The sequence below is a fragment of the Leptopilina heterotoma genome, unplaced genomic scaffold (assembly GCF_015476425.1).
Source record: "Leptopilina heterotoma isolate Lh14 unplaced genomic scaffold, ASM1547642v1 Lhet_215, whole genome shotgun sequence".
NCBI classification, from domain to species: domain Eukaryota; kingdom Metazoa; phylum Arthropoda; class Insecta; order Hymenoptera; family Figitidae; genus Leptopilina; species Leptopilina heterotoma.
The window spans coordinates 512,446-532,587 of record NW_025110933.1 but is presented as its reverse complement, the minus strand read 5'-3'; the positions used below and the strand labels follow the sequence as shown (position 1 = coordinate 532,587).

General features: G+C 31.0%; 1 protein-coding gene across 1 annotated transcript in view; it reads right to left on the bottom strand.

The window, feature by feature from the left end:
- Positions 1 to 1,404: 1,404 nt before the first annotated feature.
- The window catches only part of LOC122501805 (probable tubulin polyglutamylase TTLL2), a 517,344-nt gene continuing 498,606 nt past the window's right edge, over positions 1,405 to 20,142 (bottom strand). Inside the window, exon 7 of the mRNA XM_043611553.1 lies at positions 1,405 to 1,525. Coding sequence (XP_043467488.1) covers positions 1,405 to 1,525 — 121 coding nt within the window. The remainder of the gene's footprint in view (positions 1,526 to 20,142) is intronic.

Here is a 20,142-nt window from a genome sequence, read left to right as displayed (position 1 = left end):
TAAAAAATATAAACAACCAAAAGTTCTATACTTTCATATTTTTCTGCTTGGAGATTTTTATAAATTGAAATACAGTCAAATAAAAAATGTCTTTCATAAATATTTCTTCAAATACTAATTTCCTGTGATAAAAATTTGTGTTAAAGAAAACTCGAATTATTGCAGTTCTGATATGTAGAAATTATAAGTTTTTTATTTCGATGCCACAAAAATTCTTGCAAGTTCCAGGTGGGGAATATTCATGCGTCCCATAAAATCCACTTTTTTCAAAATGCGCCTGGCAGATAATTACAACTTGAATTGTTTGTAAGAGATGTGGGAACAATATACCACAAACAAATTTCATATTCAAAACACTGGCAATTAAAGTTGCTCTAGGCACACCGTCCAGGTGTCACCTGTTTCTTATTTTACAAAAATGATCTATAGTCAGTGAGGGTGCATTCATAATTTTTTCCATTTCTATTCCGTCTTCATTAATAGTCAATTTTATTTAACCATTACTGTTTGTGGCATTTCGTCCGAGCAGTACCGTGACAGTTCTGTAATCGATACATATAAAATTTTCTCCATGTAGTGAAATTTCCTGGTAATATTACTGTAATGTTAAAAAGAATGTTTATAAATTTCTTCTTATACAAGATTTTGTGATCTTTCGTTGTAACATTACTATATTATTATTGTGGCATTACTGTAACCTTGAATATTGTTGTATTCTTAAATGAAGGTTTGCTTTTTTATGAGATGACTAGAAGTATCCTTTAAATTTTTTTTTCTCGATTAATACTTTAAAAGTGTGTAAAAAATTATTGTTCCGATTTTTACTCGGAAAAAATATTTCCTTTTAAAAAACTATTATTTGTTTGAATATTTTGAAATTTTTAATTTTAAGAAACGTGATGAAGCAAAACGGAAAAGGATTTAGATTCATCAATTAAAATTTCTTAAGAATTGTTCTGCTATTTTATTTTAAGATTGATATTTTAACGTGGTCTTCGACAAAAACAATAGAGAAAATTAGTGTTTAAAATTTTAATGGAATTCACATGCTGATCTAAATGTAGAATGAAAAAATTAAAGGTACTTTAAAAATACTTTTAAAGTATTAAAAGTTAAGTAAGTACTTAAGTTAAGTTACTAAAGTTAAGTTACTTAAGTTAAGTTAAGTAATTTTTTTTTACTTTTTTTTAAATACTTCTAAATACTTTTACTTTTTTTAAAATACTTTTTTTATACTTTTTTTTTATTAAAGGTACTTTCTACTTTCGAGTAGAAATTGAAACACTTATTATCCTTGCCACATTTTATTTTATTGGTAGATTGTTTACATAATCTTTTTCATTGAACACTTTTATAATATTTTTATTTATTTATGTTGTAGTAATTTTTGGCAGTTGAAATTTTTCATTTTTCTGGCAACCAAATTTCTTCATTTATGTTTAAAGCTCTTTGTAACATTTCGTTGCAAATATCATCTCCTTGTTTTCCATATTGACTTTGTATTTCTTTCGCAACTTTTAAATATCTGTGAACAAATTTTAATTAAAATTAACTTACATTGAAAACTTTTATATCTAATTTTATGAAGATGAGATTAAGGTAGGGTGATGGAACAATTTGTCGAGGAAATAGTGAGGTTCAACATTTACACATTTTTTAATCACAAACAAGGCCATCGATGTAAATTAAAAAAATTTGATTTAAGTAACAGGAGTATCTAAGCTTCTATACTTGATATAATTTCGTTAAAAAATAAAAAACTTATTTAATAATCCTTAATATGAAACGAGTAGATATGCAAATTAGGTAAAGAGAGACAGTCTAATGTTGCTTATCCTCGAAAGAGAAAGAAAGCAATAGCGTTAGATTTTCTGCGTTATAAACAGAGACCGATTTATGTTATTTCTATTTGGAAAGAGGAAGAAAGCAATAGCGTTAGATTTTCTGCGTTATAAACAGAGACCGATTTATGTTATTTCTATTTGGAAAGAGGAAGAAAGCAATAGCGTTAGATTTTCTGCGTTATAAACAGGGACCGATTTATGTTATTTATTTAGAAAGAAGAAGACAGAAAGATATTTGAAAGATATATATATATATATATATAAATATAAAATTTAAAGAGAAACGAAAGGTCTGCTCGAGTACCTGGCTTATTGTTTGAAGGGTTTCTTTCAACCAGTAGGCAGTCTATTGAGTGACCAGAGAGAGAAAGAGAGAGAGAGAGTTGGTAGTCTATTTTATACTTGAGTATACATATATACACTGTAAAAAATTTAGGGAGTTAACGGACTCGGGAGTTTGGAGTGAAATTTTTCGAGTTAAAAATCAACTCCAAAAGAGAGTTAATTTCTAACTCCCTTCATTCAACACCCGCGCGAGTTATTTTTTCATTGGGGAGTTAGCATTTGGGTGTGAAGTTTTAACTCTCTTTATTTAACTCCCCTGGCATTAACTCCCTAGTGGGTGCGACTTTTATAGAATCCCCTGGGGAGTTAAAATTTAACTCTCTTTTTTTACAGTGTAGTTATAGTTTATTAACAGATTTTCGCATTATATAATACAGAAAAATAAAAGTGCAATGTGAAGAACACTTTTTTTCTCTTTTCAAAATTAAAAGACGAAAAAAATTTTTGTGATTAAAAATAAGGATAAGGAGGTAAGTTTTTAAAAATTGTGTAAAATACTACTATTTAGTGATAAAAAATGATTTTTCTTTTTTGTAATTAAGAAATGCAAGTAATAAATTAACAACTTTCCCGTCTAAGTCACTAACATTATCTACTTTTTCAACAATTAAACTTGTAAAGAAATTTAAATAACTTTCTAGAATCATTTTAAAAATGCTTGATCTCGTCCTTGAGTTTGCCTTGTTTTATTAAAAAATTAATATAATTTCAGAAATACTTTACATGGTTTAATATTTTTTTAATAAATCTTAAACCAGTGCCCAGTTTTTTATTATAAAAAAGTTTATGTTGTCTTAAACAAAAAAAGAATATTTTTTATTTCAGTTCAAAATTAGAGTCTTGAAGGTAATAAATAGGTGCCAGTTTTAGAATCATTATAATAATAATATTTATTCGCCAAAATATGACTATCAAATAAACACAATTTAATAGCTTCAACAAGAGCATTTAAATTGATTTCTTCTAAATCAATTGACTTTTTTCGACTTGACATGCCCAAAAATACTAGAAAAAAAATAAAAACAACATTTAAATAGTATGTCTGCAAAGTCGCATTTTTTATGCTGCCCACACTGAGAAAACTGGAGTATTGGACTAAACATCTGGAGGGACAAATCGTTCATATTTGAGAGTTAGCTATTGCATAACAATCTAAATGTTCAAATACACCATTGACAGATATTCGTGCCATTTCTCTTGGAGGGAAAATGAGTTTATGACAGAGGGACAAATTAACCATCTTGAGAAATCTCTTCCTTATCCGGCGCGAAATGAATAAATATGGCAACCTAACCCCTAAATTAAATACATAAAATGTCAGAAAAATAATTTCGCGCGCATCAGATCGTACACATTTTCTGCGCAACTTTTAACCCTCAGATATAATGGGAGAGAATATACAAGTAGATTTCCATTATCAATTCAAAATTTATTTTAGAAGGACTATTTAACTCTCTTCATAAGCAAAGGAAACATACACTTTTTGAACCTCTGAATTTGACTCTCCAGTTTTCTCAGTGCAGATGGGTGTTGACACCGTCTCACAACTGGTGATATGCTGTGTCTCACACCTAGAAATTGGCGCTATTTTGAAAAAGGAAAATTAAATTATTTTCAACCGTAGATTGGAACAATGCAATATTGCATCACAAAATATAAGGAAAACACTTAAAGAAAATGCATTACATTTACCTTTTCCAATTAATTAACTTGGAAAAAAGTACTTTGCATTTATAGAAAAAACGCTTTTTAGTCGATTATCACACTTAGTGTTGGTATTTAACAAAAACAGTTTATATATCCGCTTCGGCGTACACGAAAAAGTTGGCTCATATAAAAAGAAATGTTTTTATATAAACCAATCGGCGTTTTAATATTGCATGTTAAAAAAATTGACTGTCTCACAACTGGAGGTGTCTCACAACTGGAGACTCTCCCCTAAATATCAATTTTTGATACTATTTTTTTAAAAGCGTTTTTCTCAAAACAGGATTTTTAAAATTGCCGTGCAGTGTAGCTCAAAAAATTATTGACCGATTTAAAAATGAAAAATTGGAAATTGTTCGTTATTAAATTTATTATTAAGTGAACTAAACTTAAAAAAAAAAAATTTTAGTACCTTTTTTAAAATAAAAAAGTTGCAAAAAAGTAGGTAAAAAATCGAATTTTTTTTAAAGTAGTGTCAATTTTTAATATTTTCACTTAAAAGTTAGTTCACTTAATAATAAAATATTTATAAAATATGAATAAACTTGATTTTTTGCTTTCGGACAAAATTTGTGGTCTCAGGACTGCACGGCAGTCATGAACTCCGGCGGAGCAGCTCTATATGCAATAGCTCCTAATTTGGAAGATTTTTGATATAAACGCTTATAAAAAATATGAGTTACAGTTAAATATATGAACAACATAGTAGAAATGTTTTATTTCATTCAAAAAAATTCTTACTTTAAAAAAAAAATTCGCGAAAAACGGCAAAAAACATTTTATATTGTAAATGTTTTGAAACAGACAATTTTTGTTTTAGCTTGATACTTTTTTAACTAGAAATGGCCAAGCATTAAAGTTAGGATAATACATAAAATTCTGTCATGTTTGGCTTTTTTATTTACATATTTACTTGTAGATTTTAATGTTAAATACTATTAGCATAAATTAATACTATTAACATTAATTGTATTAAAATAAACTGAATGCTTATTTCAGCTTTATCTAAAGAACATTAAAACATGTAAAGTATTTCCAAAATTGTATTAATTTTATTAAACAAGACAAAGTCAAGAAATTTTTTAATGATTTTGGAAAGTTAATTAAATTTTACTTTTAAGTTTAATTTTTGAATACTTATATTGAGTTTTAGTGTCTTAGACGGGAAAAATGTTAATTAATACATTTTGCAAAATGAAAAAATTATTTATAGCACTAAAATGTAGCATTTACATAATTTTTGCAGATAGTGTACAATTAATTAAAATTGATTTAATAAATGGTAATAAATCATTAATAGGTGTCCTAACATTTTTTTAAAGTTATGGGCAAAAAACGTGTTTTTGGAAAATTAAAAATCCAAAAAAAATTTAGTTAAACTTTATTAATCTATCACAAAGTACGCTCACTTTATGTCCGCAACTCCTGAGGTCAAATAACATAAAGATATATCAAAAAATCGAACTCGAAAAATTTTGGTATTACAATACTTCCTCTATGAGGAAGTAATAATTAAGTAATTTTTTTTAATTAAAGCTTAACGTCTATACTTTAATGATAAAATAAAGGGATTGTTAAAAAATGAAATTTTAAAATTGTTATTAACAATTCTTTAAAACAATTGCAAATTCAAGAATGTTCTCAATATTTTGGGAAAATTAAATTACCCTGTATTGATGAGCAAAACTCCAAGTATTAATTAAAAAAAAATTTCGCCTGTATTTTGGGAGAAAAATCTACACAATTTCTGTAATATAGAAGGTTACTGATTTTTTCTTTTTAAATTAATCCTTGGAGTTTGTACATAATTTTTCAAGCCATTTAATCAATATTTTATTTAGACATTTTTAAAAAATGATAATTTTCAATGTTTTACAAAAATTTTAATGACTTCTAAAATACTGAATGCTTTTAAATGATTTTAGGCTTATTTTAAAGGTGATTTTCTCCAGAATGAGAATTTTTTATAGGCATTAACGTGTAATTTTTTATAGAAAATTCAATTCGTCAAACTTAGATTAAAAAAATTAAATTTTTTTTAAACAATCTTATTAACAGAAAAATAATTATTAAAATATAAACATATGTTTTTATTAAATTAAGATTTAATGTAAGGTTACATTAAGGTTTTATTTTGTGTGTCAAAGGACCAGGAGTGGGCGCGCAACGCGCGCCCTTTTGGTTCTAGTTAATATAAAAGAAATTGTTTGTAAAATACCATTTGTCGAGGGTCGGATACCAATTGCTCTATTTTTTGACCTAGTTGTCGATTTTGTTTTATCATGTGATAGTAATTAATTTTATTTCATAACATTTGTTTCAAAAAAAATTAATTTTTAAATTGAAAATGATTCCTATCAATAATTTAATTTTTAAAGAAACTTTCTTACGTTAATAGATGATGTTTACATAACCCTAACCATATATTATCCTACGAAAATGACAGATAATATTTATGCTTACACTGTAAAAAAAGCCATGGTAATTTTACTATGTCCGACGTTGGAAATTAGTTACACCACGTATTATATAGGAACTTTACTATATAATATACGAGAACGATCGCGCGCTGCCGCGCGCGCGTTTTTTCTCTTGCATTTTTATTCTTTAAATTACAGTCTTTTGTTTGTTAAGGTATCAATTTAAGTGACAGTTTCTGATAATAGGAATTTTTAAATATTATTTAATTTAATAAAATAATAGCCTATGTTGTGCGTAAAACAATTTTTTATACCTTTACAATTCTAGTTCTGTTTTTATCTGTTTCTAAATGTATCATTTCTAAAGTTTATGGTTTTGATAAAAAAAACAACACTTTTCTTTGCTTAAAGAAAAGCGTATATTTCAAGAATGGCACATTTTATAAAAAGTTTTGTACGATGAAGTTATAGAAAACCTTTTTATAATCAAAGTAATCTATTTGTTAATTAAATTTTGTAACATTTAAAATCTTCCATAGTAAATTTATATTTTAAAAAATAGTGATGAAAGAAAAACGTTACTAAATAAACAATTTTTAACTATTTTTCACTTAGCTAGCAAAAAAACATCTCTACTGTCAAAGAAAGCCATAAACAGAGGATATTAAATTAAAAATTTACTTTTGTTTCTTAAAATCGTTCCTACTTTTGCTATAAAAAAGAAATATAAGTGTGGTTTCTGTAAATATTATACAAAAAATGTAAGTACTCCGTCATTTCGAAGAAAATAATTTATTTCAATACATGCTTTTCTATAAGATTCATGGGATGCAAAATTTCGTTAATAATCTTGAGAAATATTATCTTTAAACTTTTTTCAAAGTTCATTTGGATGAACTGGTTGGCAGTACATTAAAATACGTACAAATAAGTGTCTTAATTATCTGAAGTTTGAACTATTATTTGAAATTAGGAAATTAAAACGTCTTTGACCAATTGATAAGAAAGAAACGTGTAAAGAAATCTTACGTGTGAATCTTATTACAAAAAAATGACGTAATTTACCAATAAGAAGCCTCGAAGAAAGTCTTACGCGTAAAGACAGCCATACTGAGACACACTCCTTTTTTAAGAAAAAAAATATATAACGACTCAGACATTTTTATAGAAAAAATATTTACTGTTATTTCAATAATTCAGTGTAAACATAATTCTTGATTAGTAAATTAGGTCTTTGATTTCCTAAATATATAATTAATGATTCCCAAGATTATCACCTGTTAAAATACGACAACGTAGCAGATTGTTTGATAGTTCTAATACCTGCATTCGCGTTCCATTACATAAACCTTCATTAATACTAAGATTTCGAAGTAGCATGACAATACAATTGGCTCTTAATCGTAATTCATAAGGCGGGAAATTTGATGGATTTAAAGTATTCAAATACTCTGGTAAAATAGCATCATTTATACTTCCATTATCACAATTTTCGGTACTATCAACACTTGTATAAATTCGCTCACTTTTATTATTAAACAGTTCGAGTACCTTGTTGTTAATTTCATCAACATCAACATTTCGAGCAGACAATATTGCTACTTTTGCTAAATCATCGTATTTATTATTGATAATTAATTCTCTAAATATTTTATGAATGATATCACCATTTTCTACACATTGCTCTGGTGCTAGTATATTATTATCATTATCATTTAAAGTACCATTTCCAACTGATAATAAATATTCTGAAAATTCTTTTTCACCAGGTAAAGTTCTCATATTTTCTGTTAATGATATCACCTTAAAATGACTCCATAATGTGCTAGATTTAATAGATAAATTAACTAATTCGCTTCTAGTAGCATTAACTTTAACAGGCAATAATTGTCTAAAATCACCACCCAAAGCATAGTTTTTCCACCAAATGGCATATCAACATTCATAAAATCGCGTAATGTTCTATCAATTAATTCCATAGCATACCTTGGCGCCACACAGTGGGTGATTTTGCTCATTTTTGTGTCAAAATCGTAAAACTCTGAGCAGAAACAACATAAAAGGATAAATCTTTTTCGAGAGTATAGATTAGTGCCTACAGATTACGGGAAAAATAAACAGAAGCGTTAAAAAAATTTTATAACCTTAAAATTTTACGTGGAAGTCAGAAGTTTCAGTAAACAATCAATATTATCCATTACTGCGCAAGTTTGCAAGTTGTTTTTCGCCCAAAAAGTATTTTTCTTAGTAAATTTTGAGTCAACTTATTCGTACCTATGGTTCAAAATAATTAAAAATTATTTGGTTTTGAATAAATGAGGTTATAAATGTCATACTTTTTCTCACCTCGTTTAAAACAAATTAAAAATAATTTTTTTGATAACTGAAGGTATTTTAGGGGTTTTTGGGGTCGCTGATTACGAATCTGAAGTCAGATTTTTAAAATTCAAAATGGCGGATTCAATATGGCGGATGACATATTTAAAATTTGATCGAATTGGCTTGAAAGTTGTTACCTGGGGGTTTTTTCGGTCGCTGATTACGAATCTGATGTTAGTTTCTTAAAATTCAAAATGGCGGATCCAATATGTCGGATAATATATATAAAAATTGATCAAATTGGCTTGAAATTCGTTACCTGGGGGTTTTTCCGGTCGCTGATTACGAATCTGATGTTAGTTTCTTAAAATTCAAAATGGCGGATCCAATATGGCGGATGACATATATAAAATTTGATCGAATTGGCTTGAAAGTTGTTACCTGGGGGTTTTCTCGGTCGCTGATTACGAATCTGATGTTAGTTTTTTAAAATTCAAAATGGCGGATCCAATATGGCGGATAATATATATAAAAATTGATCAAATTGGCTTAGAAGTCATTATTCGGGAGATTTTATGGTCGCTGATTACGAATCTGAGGTCAGTTTTTTGAAATTCCAATTTGCGGATTTAAAATTTGTATGTTTAATATGGTCGTCTGCAGTGTTATTAGTGTTGCAAATTTAATTTTAATTAAATACATGTTAACATCTTTTTTGTATCCGGAATTATTAAAAAAATACGTATTAAAGTTCCATGCTGTTATTTAAGAAAAGAGAATTTAGCAACGAAAAGTATATTCAAAAAAACAAATGAGTAGATACTTTCTGATATGCTTTGACATTTCTAATACGGATGAGAGAATATGTCTATTTAAAAAATTATAGTTTAAACATTTTATTTGAAAGTGTATACTCATTTGTTTTTTTGAATATACTTTTCGTTGCTAAATTCTCTTTTCTTAAATAACAGCATGGAACTTTAATACGTATTTTTTTAATAATTCCGGATACAAAAAAGATGTTAACATGTATTTAATTAAAATTAAATTTGCAACACTAATAACACTGCAGACGACCATATTAAACATACAAATTTTAAATCCGCAAATTGGAATTTCAAAAAACTGACCTCAGATTCGTAATCAGCGACCATAAAATCTCCCGAATAATGACTTCTAAGCCAATTTGATCAATTTTTATATATATTATCCGCCATATTGGATCCGCCATTTTGAATTTTAAAAAACTAACATCAGATTCGTAATCAGCGACCGAGAAAACCCCCAGGTAACAACTTTCAAGCCAATTCGATCAAATTTTATATATGTCATCCGCCATATTGGATCCGCCATTTTGAATTTTAAGAAACTAACATCAGATTCGTAATCAGCGACCGGAAAAACCCCCAGGTAACGAATTTCAAGCCAATTTGATCAATTTTTATATATATTATCCGACATATTGGATCCGCCATTTTGAATTTTAAGAAACTAACATCAGATTCGTAATCAGCGACCGAAAAAAACCCCCAGGTAACAACTTTCAAGCCAATTCGATCAAATTTTAAATATGTCATCCGCCATATTGAATCCGCCATTTTGAATTTTAAAAATCTGACTTCAGATTCGTAATCAGCGACCCCAAAAACCCCTAAAATACCTTCAGTTATCAAAAAAATTATTTTTAATTTGTTTTAAACGAGGTGAGAAAAAGTATGACATTTATAACCTCATTTATTCAAAACCAAATAATTTTTAATTATTTTGAACCATAGGTACGAATAAGTTGACTCAAAATTTACTAAGAAAAATACTTTTTGGGCGAAAAACAACTTGCAAACTTGCGCAGTAATGGATAATATTGATTGTTTACTGAAACTTCTGACTTCCACGTAAAATTTTAAGGTTATAAAAATTTTTTTAACGCTTCTGTTTATTTTTCCCGTAATCTGTAGGCACTAATCTATACTCTCGAAAAAGATTTATCCTTTTATGTTGTTTCTGCTCAGAGTTTTACGATTTTGACACAAAAATGAGCAAAATCACCCACTGTGCGCCATTGGAGCTTCATCCCAAATAAAGACATCAACCTCTTTCAAAAATGTAGCTTCCTTAGATTGACTTTTAATATTTGATGTAGAATCATAGAACAATGGAACAGGCATCCCAAATGTTTTATGTACAGTTTTACCACGGGGAAGTAATATTGCGGCAATGCCTGTAAATGCCATGGTACAAACACATTTTCCTTTACTTCTTAACAAATGGTATAAAGTTGTATAAACAAAAGTTTTTCCGGATCCACCTATTCCATCAATGTAATAACATGAAGAAGATGGTATTCTTTTATCTTGAATAACTACATTTAATACTTCATCAACAATATCCTTCTGTTTGGAATTCAGTTTCACATATTGCATTTTACCAATCTCTTTATGTTGTTGCAATGACATTTCGTTGTTCGCTTGATTTTCTGTTTTAATACTTATTTCATTTAACTGTATCATTTCAGGAAAATTGCGAATATTTGATCCTTCATGCAACAGAAAGTTAATTATATCATTATATGCTCTTTTATGAGCTTCATTAGATGGATAATTTTTCTGATAATCTTCAGACATAGCCTCTTTAAACTTTTCCCAAAGTTCGTTTGGATGAACTGGATGGCAATAAATTAAAATACGCACAAATAAACGTCTTAATTGTTGTGGCATCATCCATACTTCTCCTTCTGTCAAAGCACGTTCCCATTCTCCATCATCTTCAATAAGGCCTAATGATAAACATGCACTACGAAAAATTTCATGTACAATATTGTTGACAGTTCGCAGATGATCATAACTTGTAGCGCCTTTAACTACTATTAAAAGTAATCTAAGATGAAACAGTTCTGATTGACTGGGCGAAATTGAATACATCCGTCCAATGACATTAAATTACCCTTTACGCTTCACCCATTTTAATGCATTTTCACCACGTTCTTTCTTAAAAACATAATAACATGGAATTTCTGCATATGTATATTGTCTAGCTTGTGGATCACGCCTATTTAAATCGAAATATTCTAATAACATAGTCCGTTTCTGTAAAGCTTCATTTATAGCATCATCATTTGCTTCTTCACTAATGGTTACAGTATGCCGATTAATTAAATGAACAGGTAATCAGAGAATAGAATGACTTTTACTCTGTAATGGTCTACCAAATATTCTATCACATGCTTCAACAGGACTAACATATCGAGTTTCAATAAAGTTTTTTATTTCATCATATTCTAAAGAACTTGTATTATTACTACTATCGGTAATTACTACAGCAGCATCATGTCCCTTAAAAATATATTTATACAAATATTTTACGGATTTAATACTTGAAACTACTTCTACATTAATATGACAATTAAATAACTGAAGTAATGTAGGATTGTATGGAACAACGTATTGATTATCTGTAGTTCCTCCATTTAGGCGATCGTTTTGTCCTGTATTAAGGCAGCGATACGTTGTGTATCCGTTTTCATCCATTATTGTCTCAGAACAGAATTGTTTTGGGAAACCTTTCAAACATTTACTATTATTATCTTTACACCAATTTCCACATGGGCCATGAATCATATTTTTCATAACGATGTCATGAAGTATAACATTTTCTGATTGACTTGGAATTTCTGCCAAAATATATTTGTCTACAATCTCGGGTGTTGTTATTTTATAATTTTGTTTCAAAGTCACTAATAAATGCATATGCGGCAATCCACGTTTTTGATATTCAATGACATACACATAAGCAATCACTTCGCCAAATAATTGTTCCTTTACAATAGTATTAATAAGTTTATCTTTTTTTATGGTAAAAACGCGCGATACAATATCTGGTCTATCAGAGGCAGTTTGGTTAGGTAATAAATTTTCCTTAATTTCACGCCAGTTTGGATTACACGTCATCGTAATAAAAAGATCAGGTTTACCAAACTTTCTCACAATAGCCATTGCATCTTGGTAATGCTGTAACATATTTCTCGGAGAACCTGTGAAAGATGATGGAAGTATTACAATTTTCCCAACTTCATTGTTCGAATCATCAGCTCTTCTTTGTAAATGATCAATTAGACCTTCGTAAGTATCTGCACGAAGTTTCTTTTGATTATTTCGACAGAAATTTGTCCTATCTTTTTCAATTTTCACATAACTGTCGACAATCCATTGCTGAAATAATCTACCACCCTTTAAAAATACATTGTTGTCCCTAGAAGCCATTCTATGCCTGATGTATGCAGCTCTTGATACACGTTTATTTGTATTAGCGCCGGTCAGATTTTTGCCCCAACCTCTTGTTCCATGTGGATAAAATAAAGGATATATCCATGGCTCAACATTGGGATTCATAGAATTTATATATTGTAAACTTTTTTATTCTTATTATATACGGTAACATATGATTCTGGAATATCACCATCAGCAGTTGTTGTAAAAATTGCTGCAACTTCATTGACACTTTGTAAATTATAACGTCTAAGCTATCCATCCCAGGCTTTAATGAAAATAATAATTGCATCTCAGGCTAAATTTCTGCATTATTTTCAGTCATTGTTTTTTTAATTTCTTCATGCATCATACGGTAGGACTGTGCAAATAGGTTACAGTTCCGAAGGGCTGTTTCAATTCCATCAACAATATCTCGGTTTAATTGAACATTATTCTTACAACAAATTTCGGAAGCTTCGTTTTGATCAACAATAAATAACTGTCCAAATGAAGGAGTATCGTTCCTTTCTGCATACAAAGATGTATTCATTTGATAATAAACCTGACCATGTATTTTGAAACAATATGGTCCTGGTCGTCTATTGTTAAAATTAACTAAGTTAGCGTTGAAAGAAGCAAAACCAAATGAATTATTGTAAGGTCGTATATTATGAAGAAAATGCCCAGATAATTCGTGGGTGCCATCAAATAAATTTTGTAATATGAGTGGAGCAGGTAGATCTTCAAGAATGACTTCGCCATGTTTACAACAATCATGAAATGAATTTTTTTTATTAGATACTCTTTCTGCTTGGAAATGTTTAGCATTACAATGCTCACATGAAATGTTCATCGCACCAGCAAAATGTTCTTCTATATGCGAGACTAAAATACTGTCAGAGAAATTTTGATTCTGTGCAAAATCCCGTTTTTTTTGGCTATGAGTTTTTTGATAAGCTACATTTTTTTGACGACCGGGAATATTAGTATTTGCTAAATTTTCTGTAACAGTTACATTATCTTTTGCCAAAGATGTAGTAACAGTTGTAGAGGATTTTTCTGAATTTATATTTGATTTTGACACTGTAATAATACTGTCCTTTGTTTGAAGTGATTGAGGGTTAAGAATTCTATTATTCTCTTGTTTTTTTTGTCGAAACTTTCTTTGATAAGCAGCTTTCTTTTGACGTTTCATGACTTGATGTTGTTCTTCTTCCTCTAAAGAACGTATTATTGATCTTTTTTTTACTTGATTTTCATTTTTTAAATTAGTATATTTTGTAACATTTCTTGAATCATTACAATCATCATTAGTTTTTGATTTTATAAATAATTCACTGTTAACTTTATGTTCACAAAGTTTTACATAAGAATGATCACGTGTAATGTTCATTTCATTACAATAACCCATCTCTATATGTGACTTTGAAATAATATCAGACTGATTTTGTTTTTGAACAGAAGTATGTTTATTTTGTCGAGAGGTGCGCTTGTAAGCAACATTTCTGTCACGAATTGACGTTTTAACTTTAGAAGTAGAAATATTTTCTTCTGCTGATGATAAAGCTGTAGATGTGCTTTGGGGCCTCGTATTTAAAGTTTGCTCTGCACTAATGAATTCATTAGAACCTAATGATTCAGAGCGAACAATTTTATTATTTTCTCGCTTTTTTTGTCGATATTTTTTTTGATAAGCAGCTTTTTTTTGACGTTTTATGATTTTATATTTTTTCTCTTCTTCAGAAAAATGAACCATAGCTCTTTTTTCTCCTTGCTTCTCAGTTATTATTAATCTTGTATCTTTCATTCCATTGCTTGAATCAATAGAAATATTATTAACATCATTTGCTGGAATTAAAGGCAAATCTTCTAAACAACTATCAACAAAATTTTTTTTACAAACATTGCTGGTTGAATTCAACGATGATAAATTATTGTCAACAATTTTATTTTCTTCATTTTGGAAACTTTTTTCTCTAGCTCGATTCCTAAGAAGACACTCCCAATTACATTCAACAGTCATAGTTCTAATATTAGTCGACCTTACTGACGGAAATTTACTTAAACGATTGTTTTTGAACATTGACATTAAATGATTTCTCATGTTATAATAATAGTAATTGACAGAGTGGGGCATAATATTAAAAAATATCGATGTTGCGAATGCTATTGCATATATTCCACAAGCAAGACTATTGTTTGGTTGTTGATCAACAGTTGTGAAAACTACTGGAGGTTTAAAAGGATATAATCTACTTAAATATTTCCTTTGATCTTCATTTAAACATCCTTCAATAAGACTATCATAAATATAAAGTCTCATTCCATCATAATAAGTGCAAATCCAATGACCTTTCTTGATAGGTCCACTAAAAAGTATTTGAATATGCTTTTTACCTTTTTCAATCGGACTAATAAATTCAAGCGTATAAAAATACAAAGTGCTTTGCATGCTAAAAGCAGAATTTGATTCCCTTCTCAATAATTTTTCGAATTCATCAATATGAGTATCATTTAACATTCCTCCTTCAGTAAGTATAATATTAAAATCTGTAACACTTAAATTAACAGTTCCTTCTTTGTTCGACATGATTTCTTTCAATTTATTGAAAAGATATCGCTTCTAAAAAATAGTTTTTCATAAAATTAATTAATTCAGAACACATGTAAATAATGTTACTATTGTCACATTTAACTTTTTTCAAATGTACAAAAAAACAAAATTCACAATCAACACTTTCAGAAAAAAATCACTCAGCAAATAACAGCCAATACTTCTTATCGAAACGATACACTTGTCACACTTTGCAAATGGCTGACAGTTGCTGACACTTGTAATATTTTGTAATTTTTCATACCAACCAAAAAAACTATGCGTTTCACACTGAGGTGAGGTTACGTAGCGAACAAACAATTGTTTGGAAAAAAAGATGCGCGCGCAACAATTTTGAAGCGTCTAAAATGAATCATAAAATTAAATATATTTTATTATTAAAAAACTTTTCATTTATTACAAACCAAATCATAAATAAAAATTATTTTTATTTTAAACTACTTTTGGTTAACTTTTAGTTAATAAATAAATTTTAATTAATTTATTTTAATTTTAATTTTAAAAAAGAGAAAAACAAAAATTTAAAAATGTGAGGTCACCATCATTATAAAATTCAGCCAATGAGGAACACTCATTATAAAATCAGCCAAAAATCAGCCAATGAGGAAAAAGTTCTACACTTGAAGTTAGCTGCTTTGACATTAGTAAGTAATGTCGTCTCGATTATATCCAATCAAAATAAAGGATTTTGAATTTTATCCAATCAAAATAAAGGAATAAAGGATTTTGAAAAAATAGCCAATCAAGAAAAAGTTCTACACTTGAAGTTAGTCGATCTTACGCACCTCGTTTTTAAGAAAGGATGGTAATATAACATTATGTTTTTTACACACTCAGTATAGTATTGTCAATTTAAAAAAACATGCCGAATGTAATTTTACTAATGCGTGCAACATAACCCAAAAAGTATAGAATTTGAATGCTTTTTCAGAATAGAAATAATATATATATTTAATATCGATGATAATTATAGTAAGAAATTAGCAAAAGTTAAAGGAAAAAGAGAACAAAGTCTACTAATAAGTCCATTAAAAAGGTTTTCACACTTTTCTGATATCTTAAAGTTGTATATTTCTAAGTGAATAAAGAAAATGTCAATTTAAAAAATTATGTTCAGTTAAATCGTCGGTAGAATTACACATTCAGTGTGTTATTTTACTGCGTCAGACGTGGGAAATAAGTTACACCACGTAAAACGTAGTAAATTTACACAGCAATGATAAAAATACTATGTAATACCATATAAACTTACTACGATATGTTAAAAATACCTAGTTTCGTAGTATTTTAACTCGTGAGGCATAGTATTTAGATATATTTATTTACTTAGGCCAAGTTTTAATACACTGTCTTTTTTACAGTGTAAGATTTAAAAATGACTATCGAAAAATGGTGTCAAATAATAAAATATGTCAAACCCATTTTTTGAGACAACAAATCGACAATTGGAGAGCAATCAAAATTCAGTACCAGTTACCGAGTATCAATTTTATTTAAACTAATAAATAGTCATATAAAGTAATCATCAACAGTTTTATAATCTTTGTTTTCTTCTGAATTTGATGTCATTAAAGAAGTTTTTAAATATTTAAAAATGTACTGCTTTTAGAAGTAAAAGAACACTAGTCACATTACGAATGGAAATAGCAAATGGTATCATTCCTCTGATTTCATGAGTAATGCACATAAAATTATTTTTTTTAGAAAAATCATTTGAAATTACAATATGAAACATTTTTTTATGAATAACTATATTATTTGGGAATATTGTTATATTATTTTCCCTCCCTAGGGGTTTCAAGACCTTGCCGTTGGTGGGAGGCGCACGAGGGGCTTTACCCAGTGGGAGACTACTTCTCGATATCTCTCGTGGGGACTGAGGGGGCGAACCCTTCAAAATGGGTCGGCCGCTACAGAAACTGAATCTTCTGTGTTTCGCTGGGCAGTGTCCCAGGGCACGGGGATTTAGAGGGATATCGAGAGAGACGGGATGGACAGAGGCTTAACCGCGGGTCCATTCCGAAGACTTCCTACTGATGGAAGTCTGACCAAGAAGAAACCCTTCCATGGTTACGTTGGCTGTGCCATAGCGATTGAGGCGCGAGTCTTTGCCACCCAATCCGTGATGAACTCGTGTCCATGGATGAATGATACTAGGGTTAACAAATCCGTCTGGTTCTTCCGTGGGGAGGGGGTTGGACGGGAGACGACCTTTGCTGGGCACAAGTAACCGTAAACCGTAAAGCTTGGGAACGGTTGTGTTACAGAAAGGGCCCGTCTTCTGGACGACCCGTCCCCGGGGTGGGGCTCGAATGGAGGTATCTTGAACGAGACTCTGAGATACCAGGCGAACTTTCAGATGTAATTTAGCCTTTTCCTTAAATAGAGGCTCTTTAATGATTGACCTTTCTTTCCTCTTTTCTCGTGGGACCATAATTGATACTACAGAAATTAATAAAAATAAAACCACACACGTGAGCGTCGAAGAGCCCTTTTTGGGGGATCACGATGCTGGCGATCAAGGTGTGCACGCGACAGAGGGGACCGTGAATTAGTCTTAAATATTGCTACTTCCGGGATCTACTGTATGCAGATTAACTTGCATCATTGTAAAGGCGCTTCGGCGATTCTAGCCAGGAACTTTGCAAGGATGCAGGCAGCTATAGCCTTTGTTTAAGAACCTTGGGTTTACAAGGGTAAGATTTGAGGTCTAAGTGGCTGTGGGGTGCTAGTTAGTTCACCACAGGAACCAGTTCCAAGGGCTTGCCTGATCAATAAAGGTCTAGATGCTTTCCCTCTATTGGAATTAACTACCAGGGACTTAGTTGTTGTTAAGGCTAAGTACCTAGAAAAGAACGGAAATAAAAGGGAGGTTGTAGTAGCTTCCGCATATTTTCCGGGATCGAGGGATGACCCAGCACCACCTACAGAGGTGGAAAAGTTGGTAGATTACTGTCAACAGCAAGGTCTCCCTTTGATAAAAGGTTGTGATGCTAATGCGCACCATGTCGTATGGGGCAGCACTGACATTAACGACAGAGGCAGAAGACTTTTAGATTTTCTGATAGATACAGATTTAGATATTTTAAATCAGGGTAATGAGGCGACTTTTGTTACTGTTAACAGAAAAGAGGTGTTGGATATTACGATCTGTTCCAAGTCTTTGTGTGATGGCGTGAGGGACTGGAGGGTGTCTAATGAAGATTCCCTCTTGGACCACAGGCCTATAACGTTTAGATTGGAATCGAAGGATCAGGAACAGGAGTGAGGACGTAAACCCTAAAGTACTGACTGGGCTTCATATATTGAAGACCTCAAGACCTCCATGGCATGCTTCCCCACTTCGTATGGAACGCGGAAGGAGTTGGAACTTGCAGCGGAATACCTGCGAGATTCTATTATCTGCTCCTTTGAAAGGAACTGTGTAGTTAAGAAAATGGGCTTCAATGGGGGTAGTAAGTGGTGGACCCCCCGTTTAGAGGAACATAGAAAAACAGTAAGAAAGCTTTTTAATAAAGCCAAGAAACGTAGGCATCAGCGAGCGTGGGATGCGATTCTTACAAGAAAGAAGTAGAGAGAACAAGGAGTGTCAGCTGGAGAAGTTTTTGCGAAGGAATCGAGAGGGTACCAGAAGCATCAAGACTTCATAAAGTACTAGCTCGAGACCCAATGGCAAAATTAACTACTATTAAGCTGCCTAATAGGCAGTATGCCCAGGATAAAAGGGAGTGTATAAAGCACCTAATGGAGGTAAACTTCCCGGACTTTAGAGAAGGTTCGGAGAACAGCCATGGCATAGGACCAGGTAGAAACCGAGGATATCGGGAACACTGGAAACTAGCAGCCAGGATCGTGACTCTGGAAGGGATTGATTGGGCAATAAGCACTTTCAAACTATTTAAGGCTTCAGGGGGGACGGTATATATCCGGTTCTTTTGCAAAAGGGATTGGAGTGTATTAGAGTAACCCAGTGTAAAATTATAAGAGCGTGTATAGCTCTTGGTTACACACCGGAGTCTTGGAAAAAGACGAGGGTTGTGTTTATTCCGAAGGCCGGTCGGTCAGGGTATACTGCGGCGAAGGACTTCAGGCCAATTAGCTTAACTTCTTTTATATTAAAGACGTTAGAGAAACTGGTGGATAATTTTATTAGACAGTAATGTCTTAGAGATCATCCCCTACATCAGGGACAGCATGCATATAGAGCAGGCTTCTCAGTAGAAACAGCCCTCCATTTAGCAGTAGGTAGAATAGAGGGACAAATCAGCAGTGGTGGCTATGCGGTTGGTACCTTTCTTGATATCGAAGGTGCCTTCCCTAACACCTCTAGCAAAGCTATCTGTAGGGCAGCCAGGATGCGAGGTGTGCCCGAGCCGCTAGTTAAGTGGATCGACAGCATGCTTCGCGATAGGGCCCTTGAAGTGAAGTATGGTGAGGCTAAGGTAACAGTCCTTGTCTCAAAAGGGTGCCCACAAGGAGGAGTCCTCTCTCCTTTATTGTGGTGCTTAGTGGCAGATGAGTTAACCCTTTGAGTCATACATTTTTCATTTCATTGAAATCTATTGAAAGTTGTTACTCGGGGGTTTTTGGGGTCGCTGAATACGAATCTGGCATCAGATTTTCAAAATTCAAGATGGCGGATCCAATAT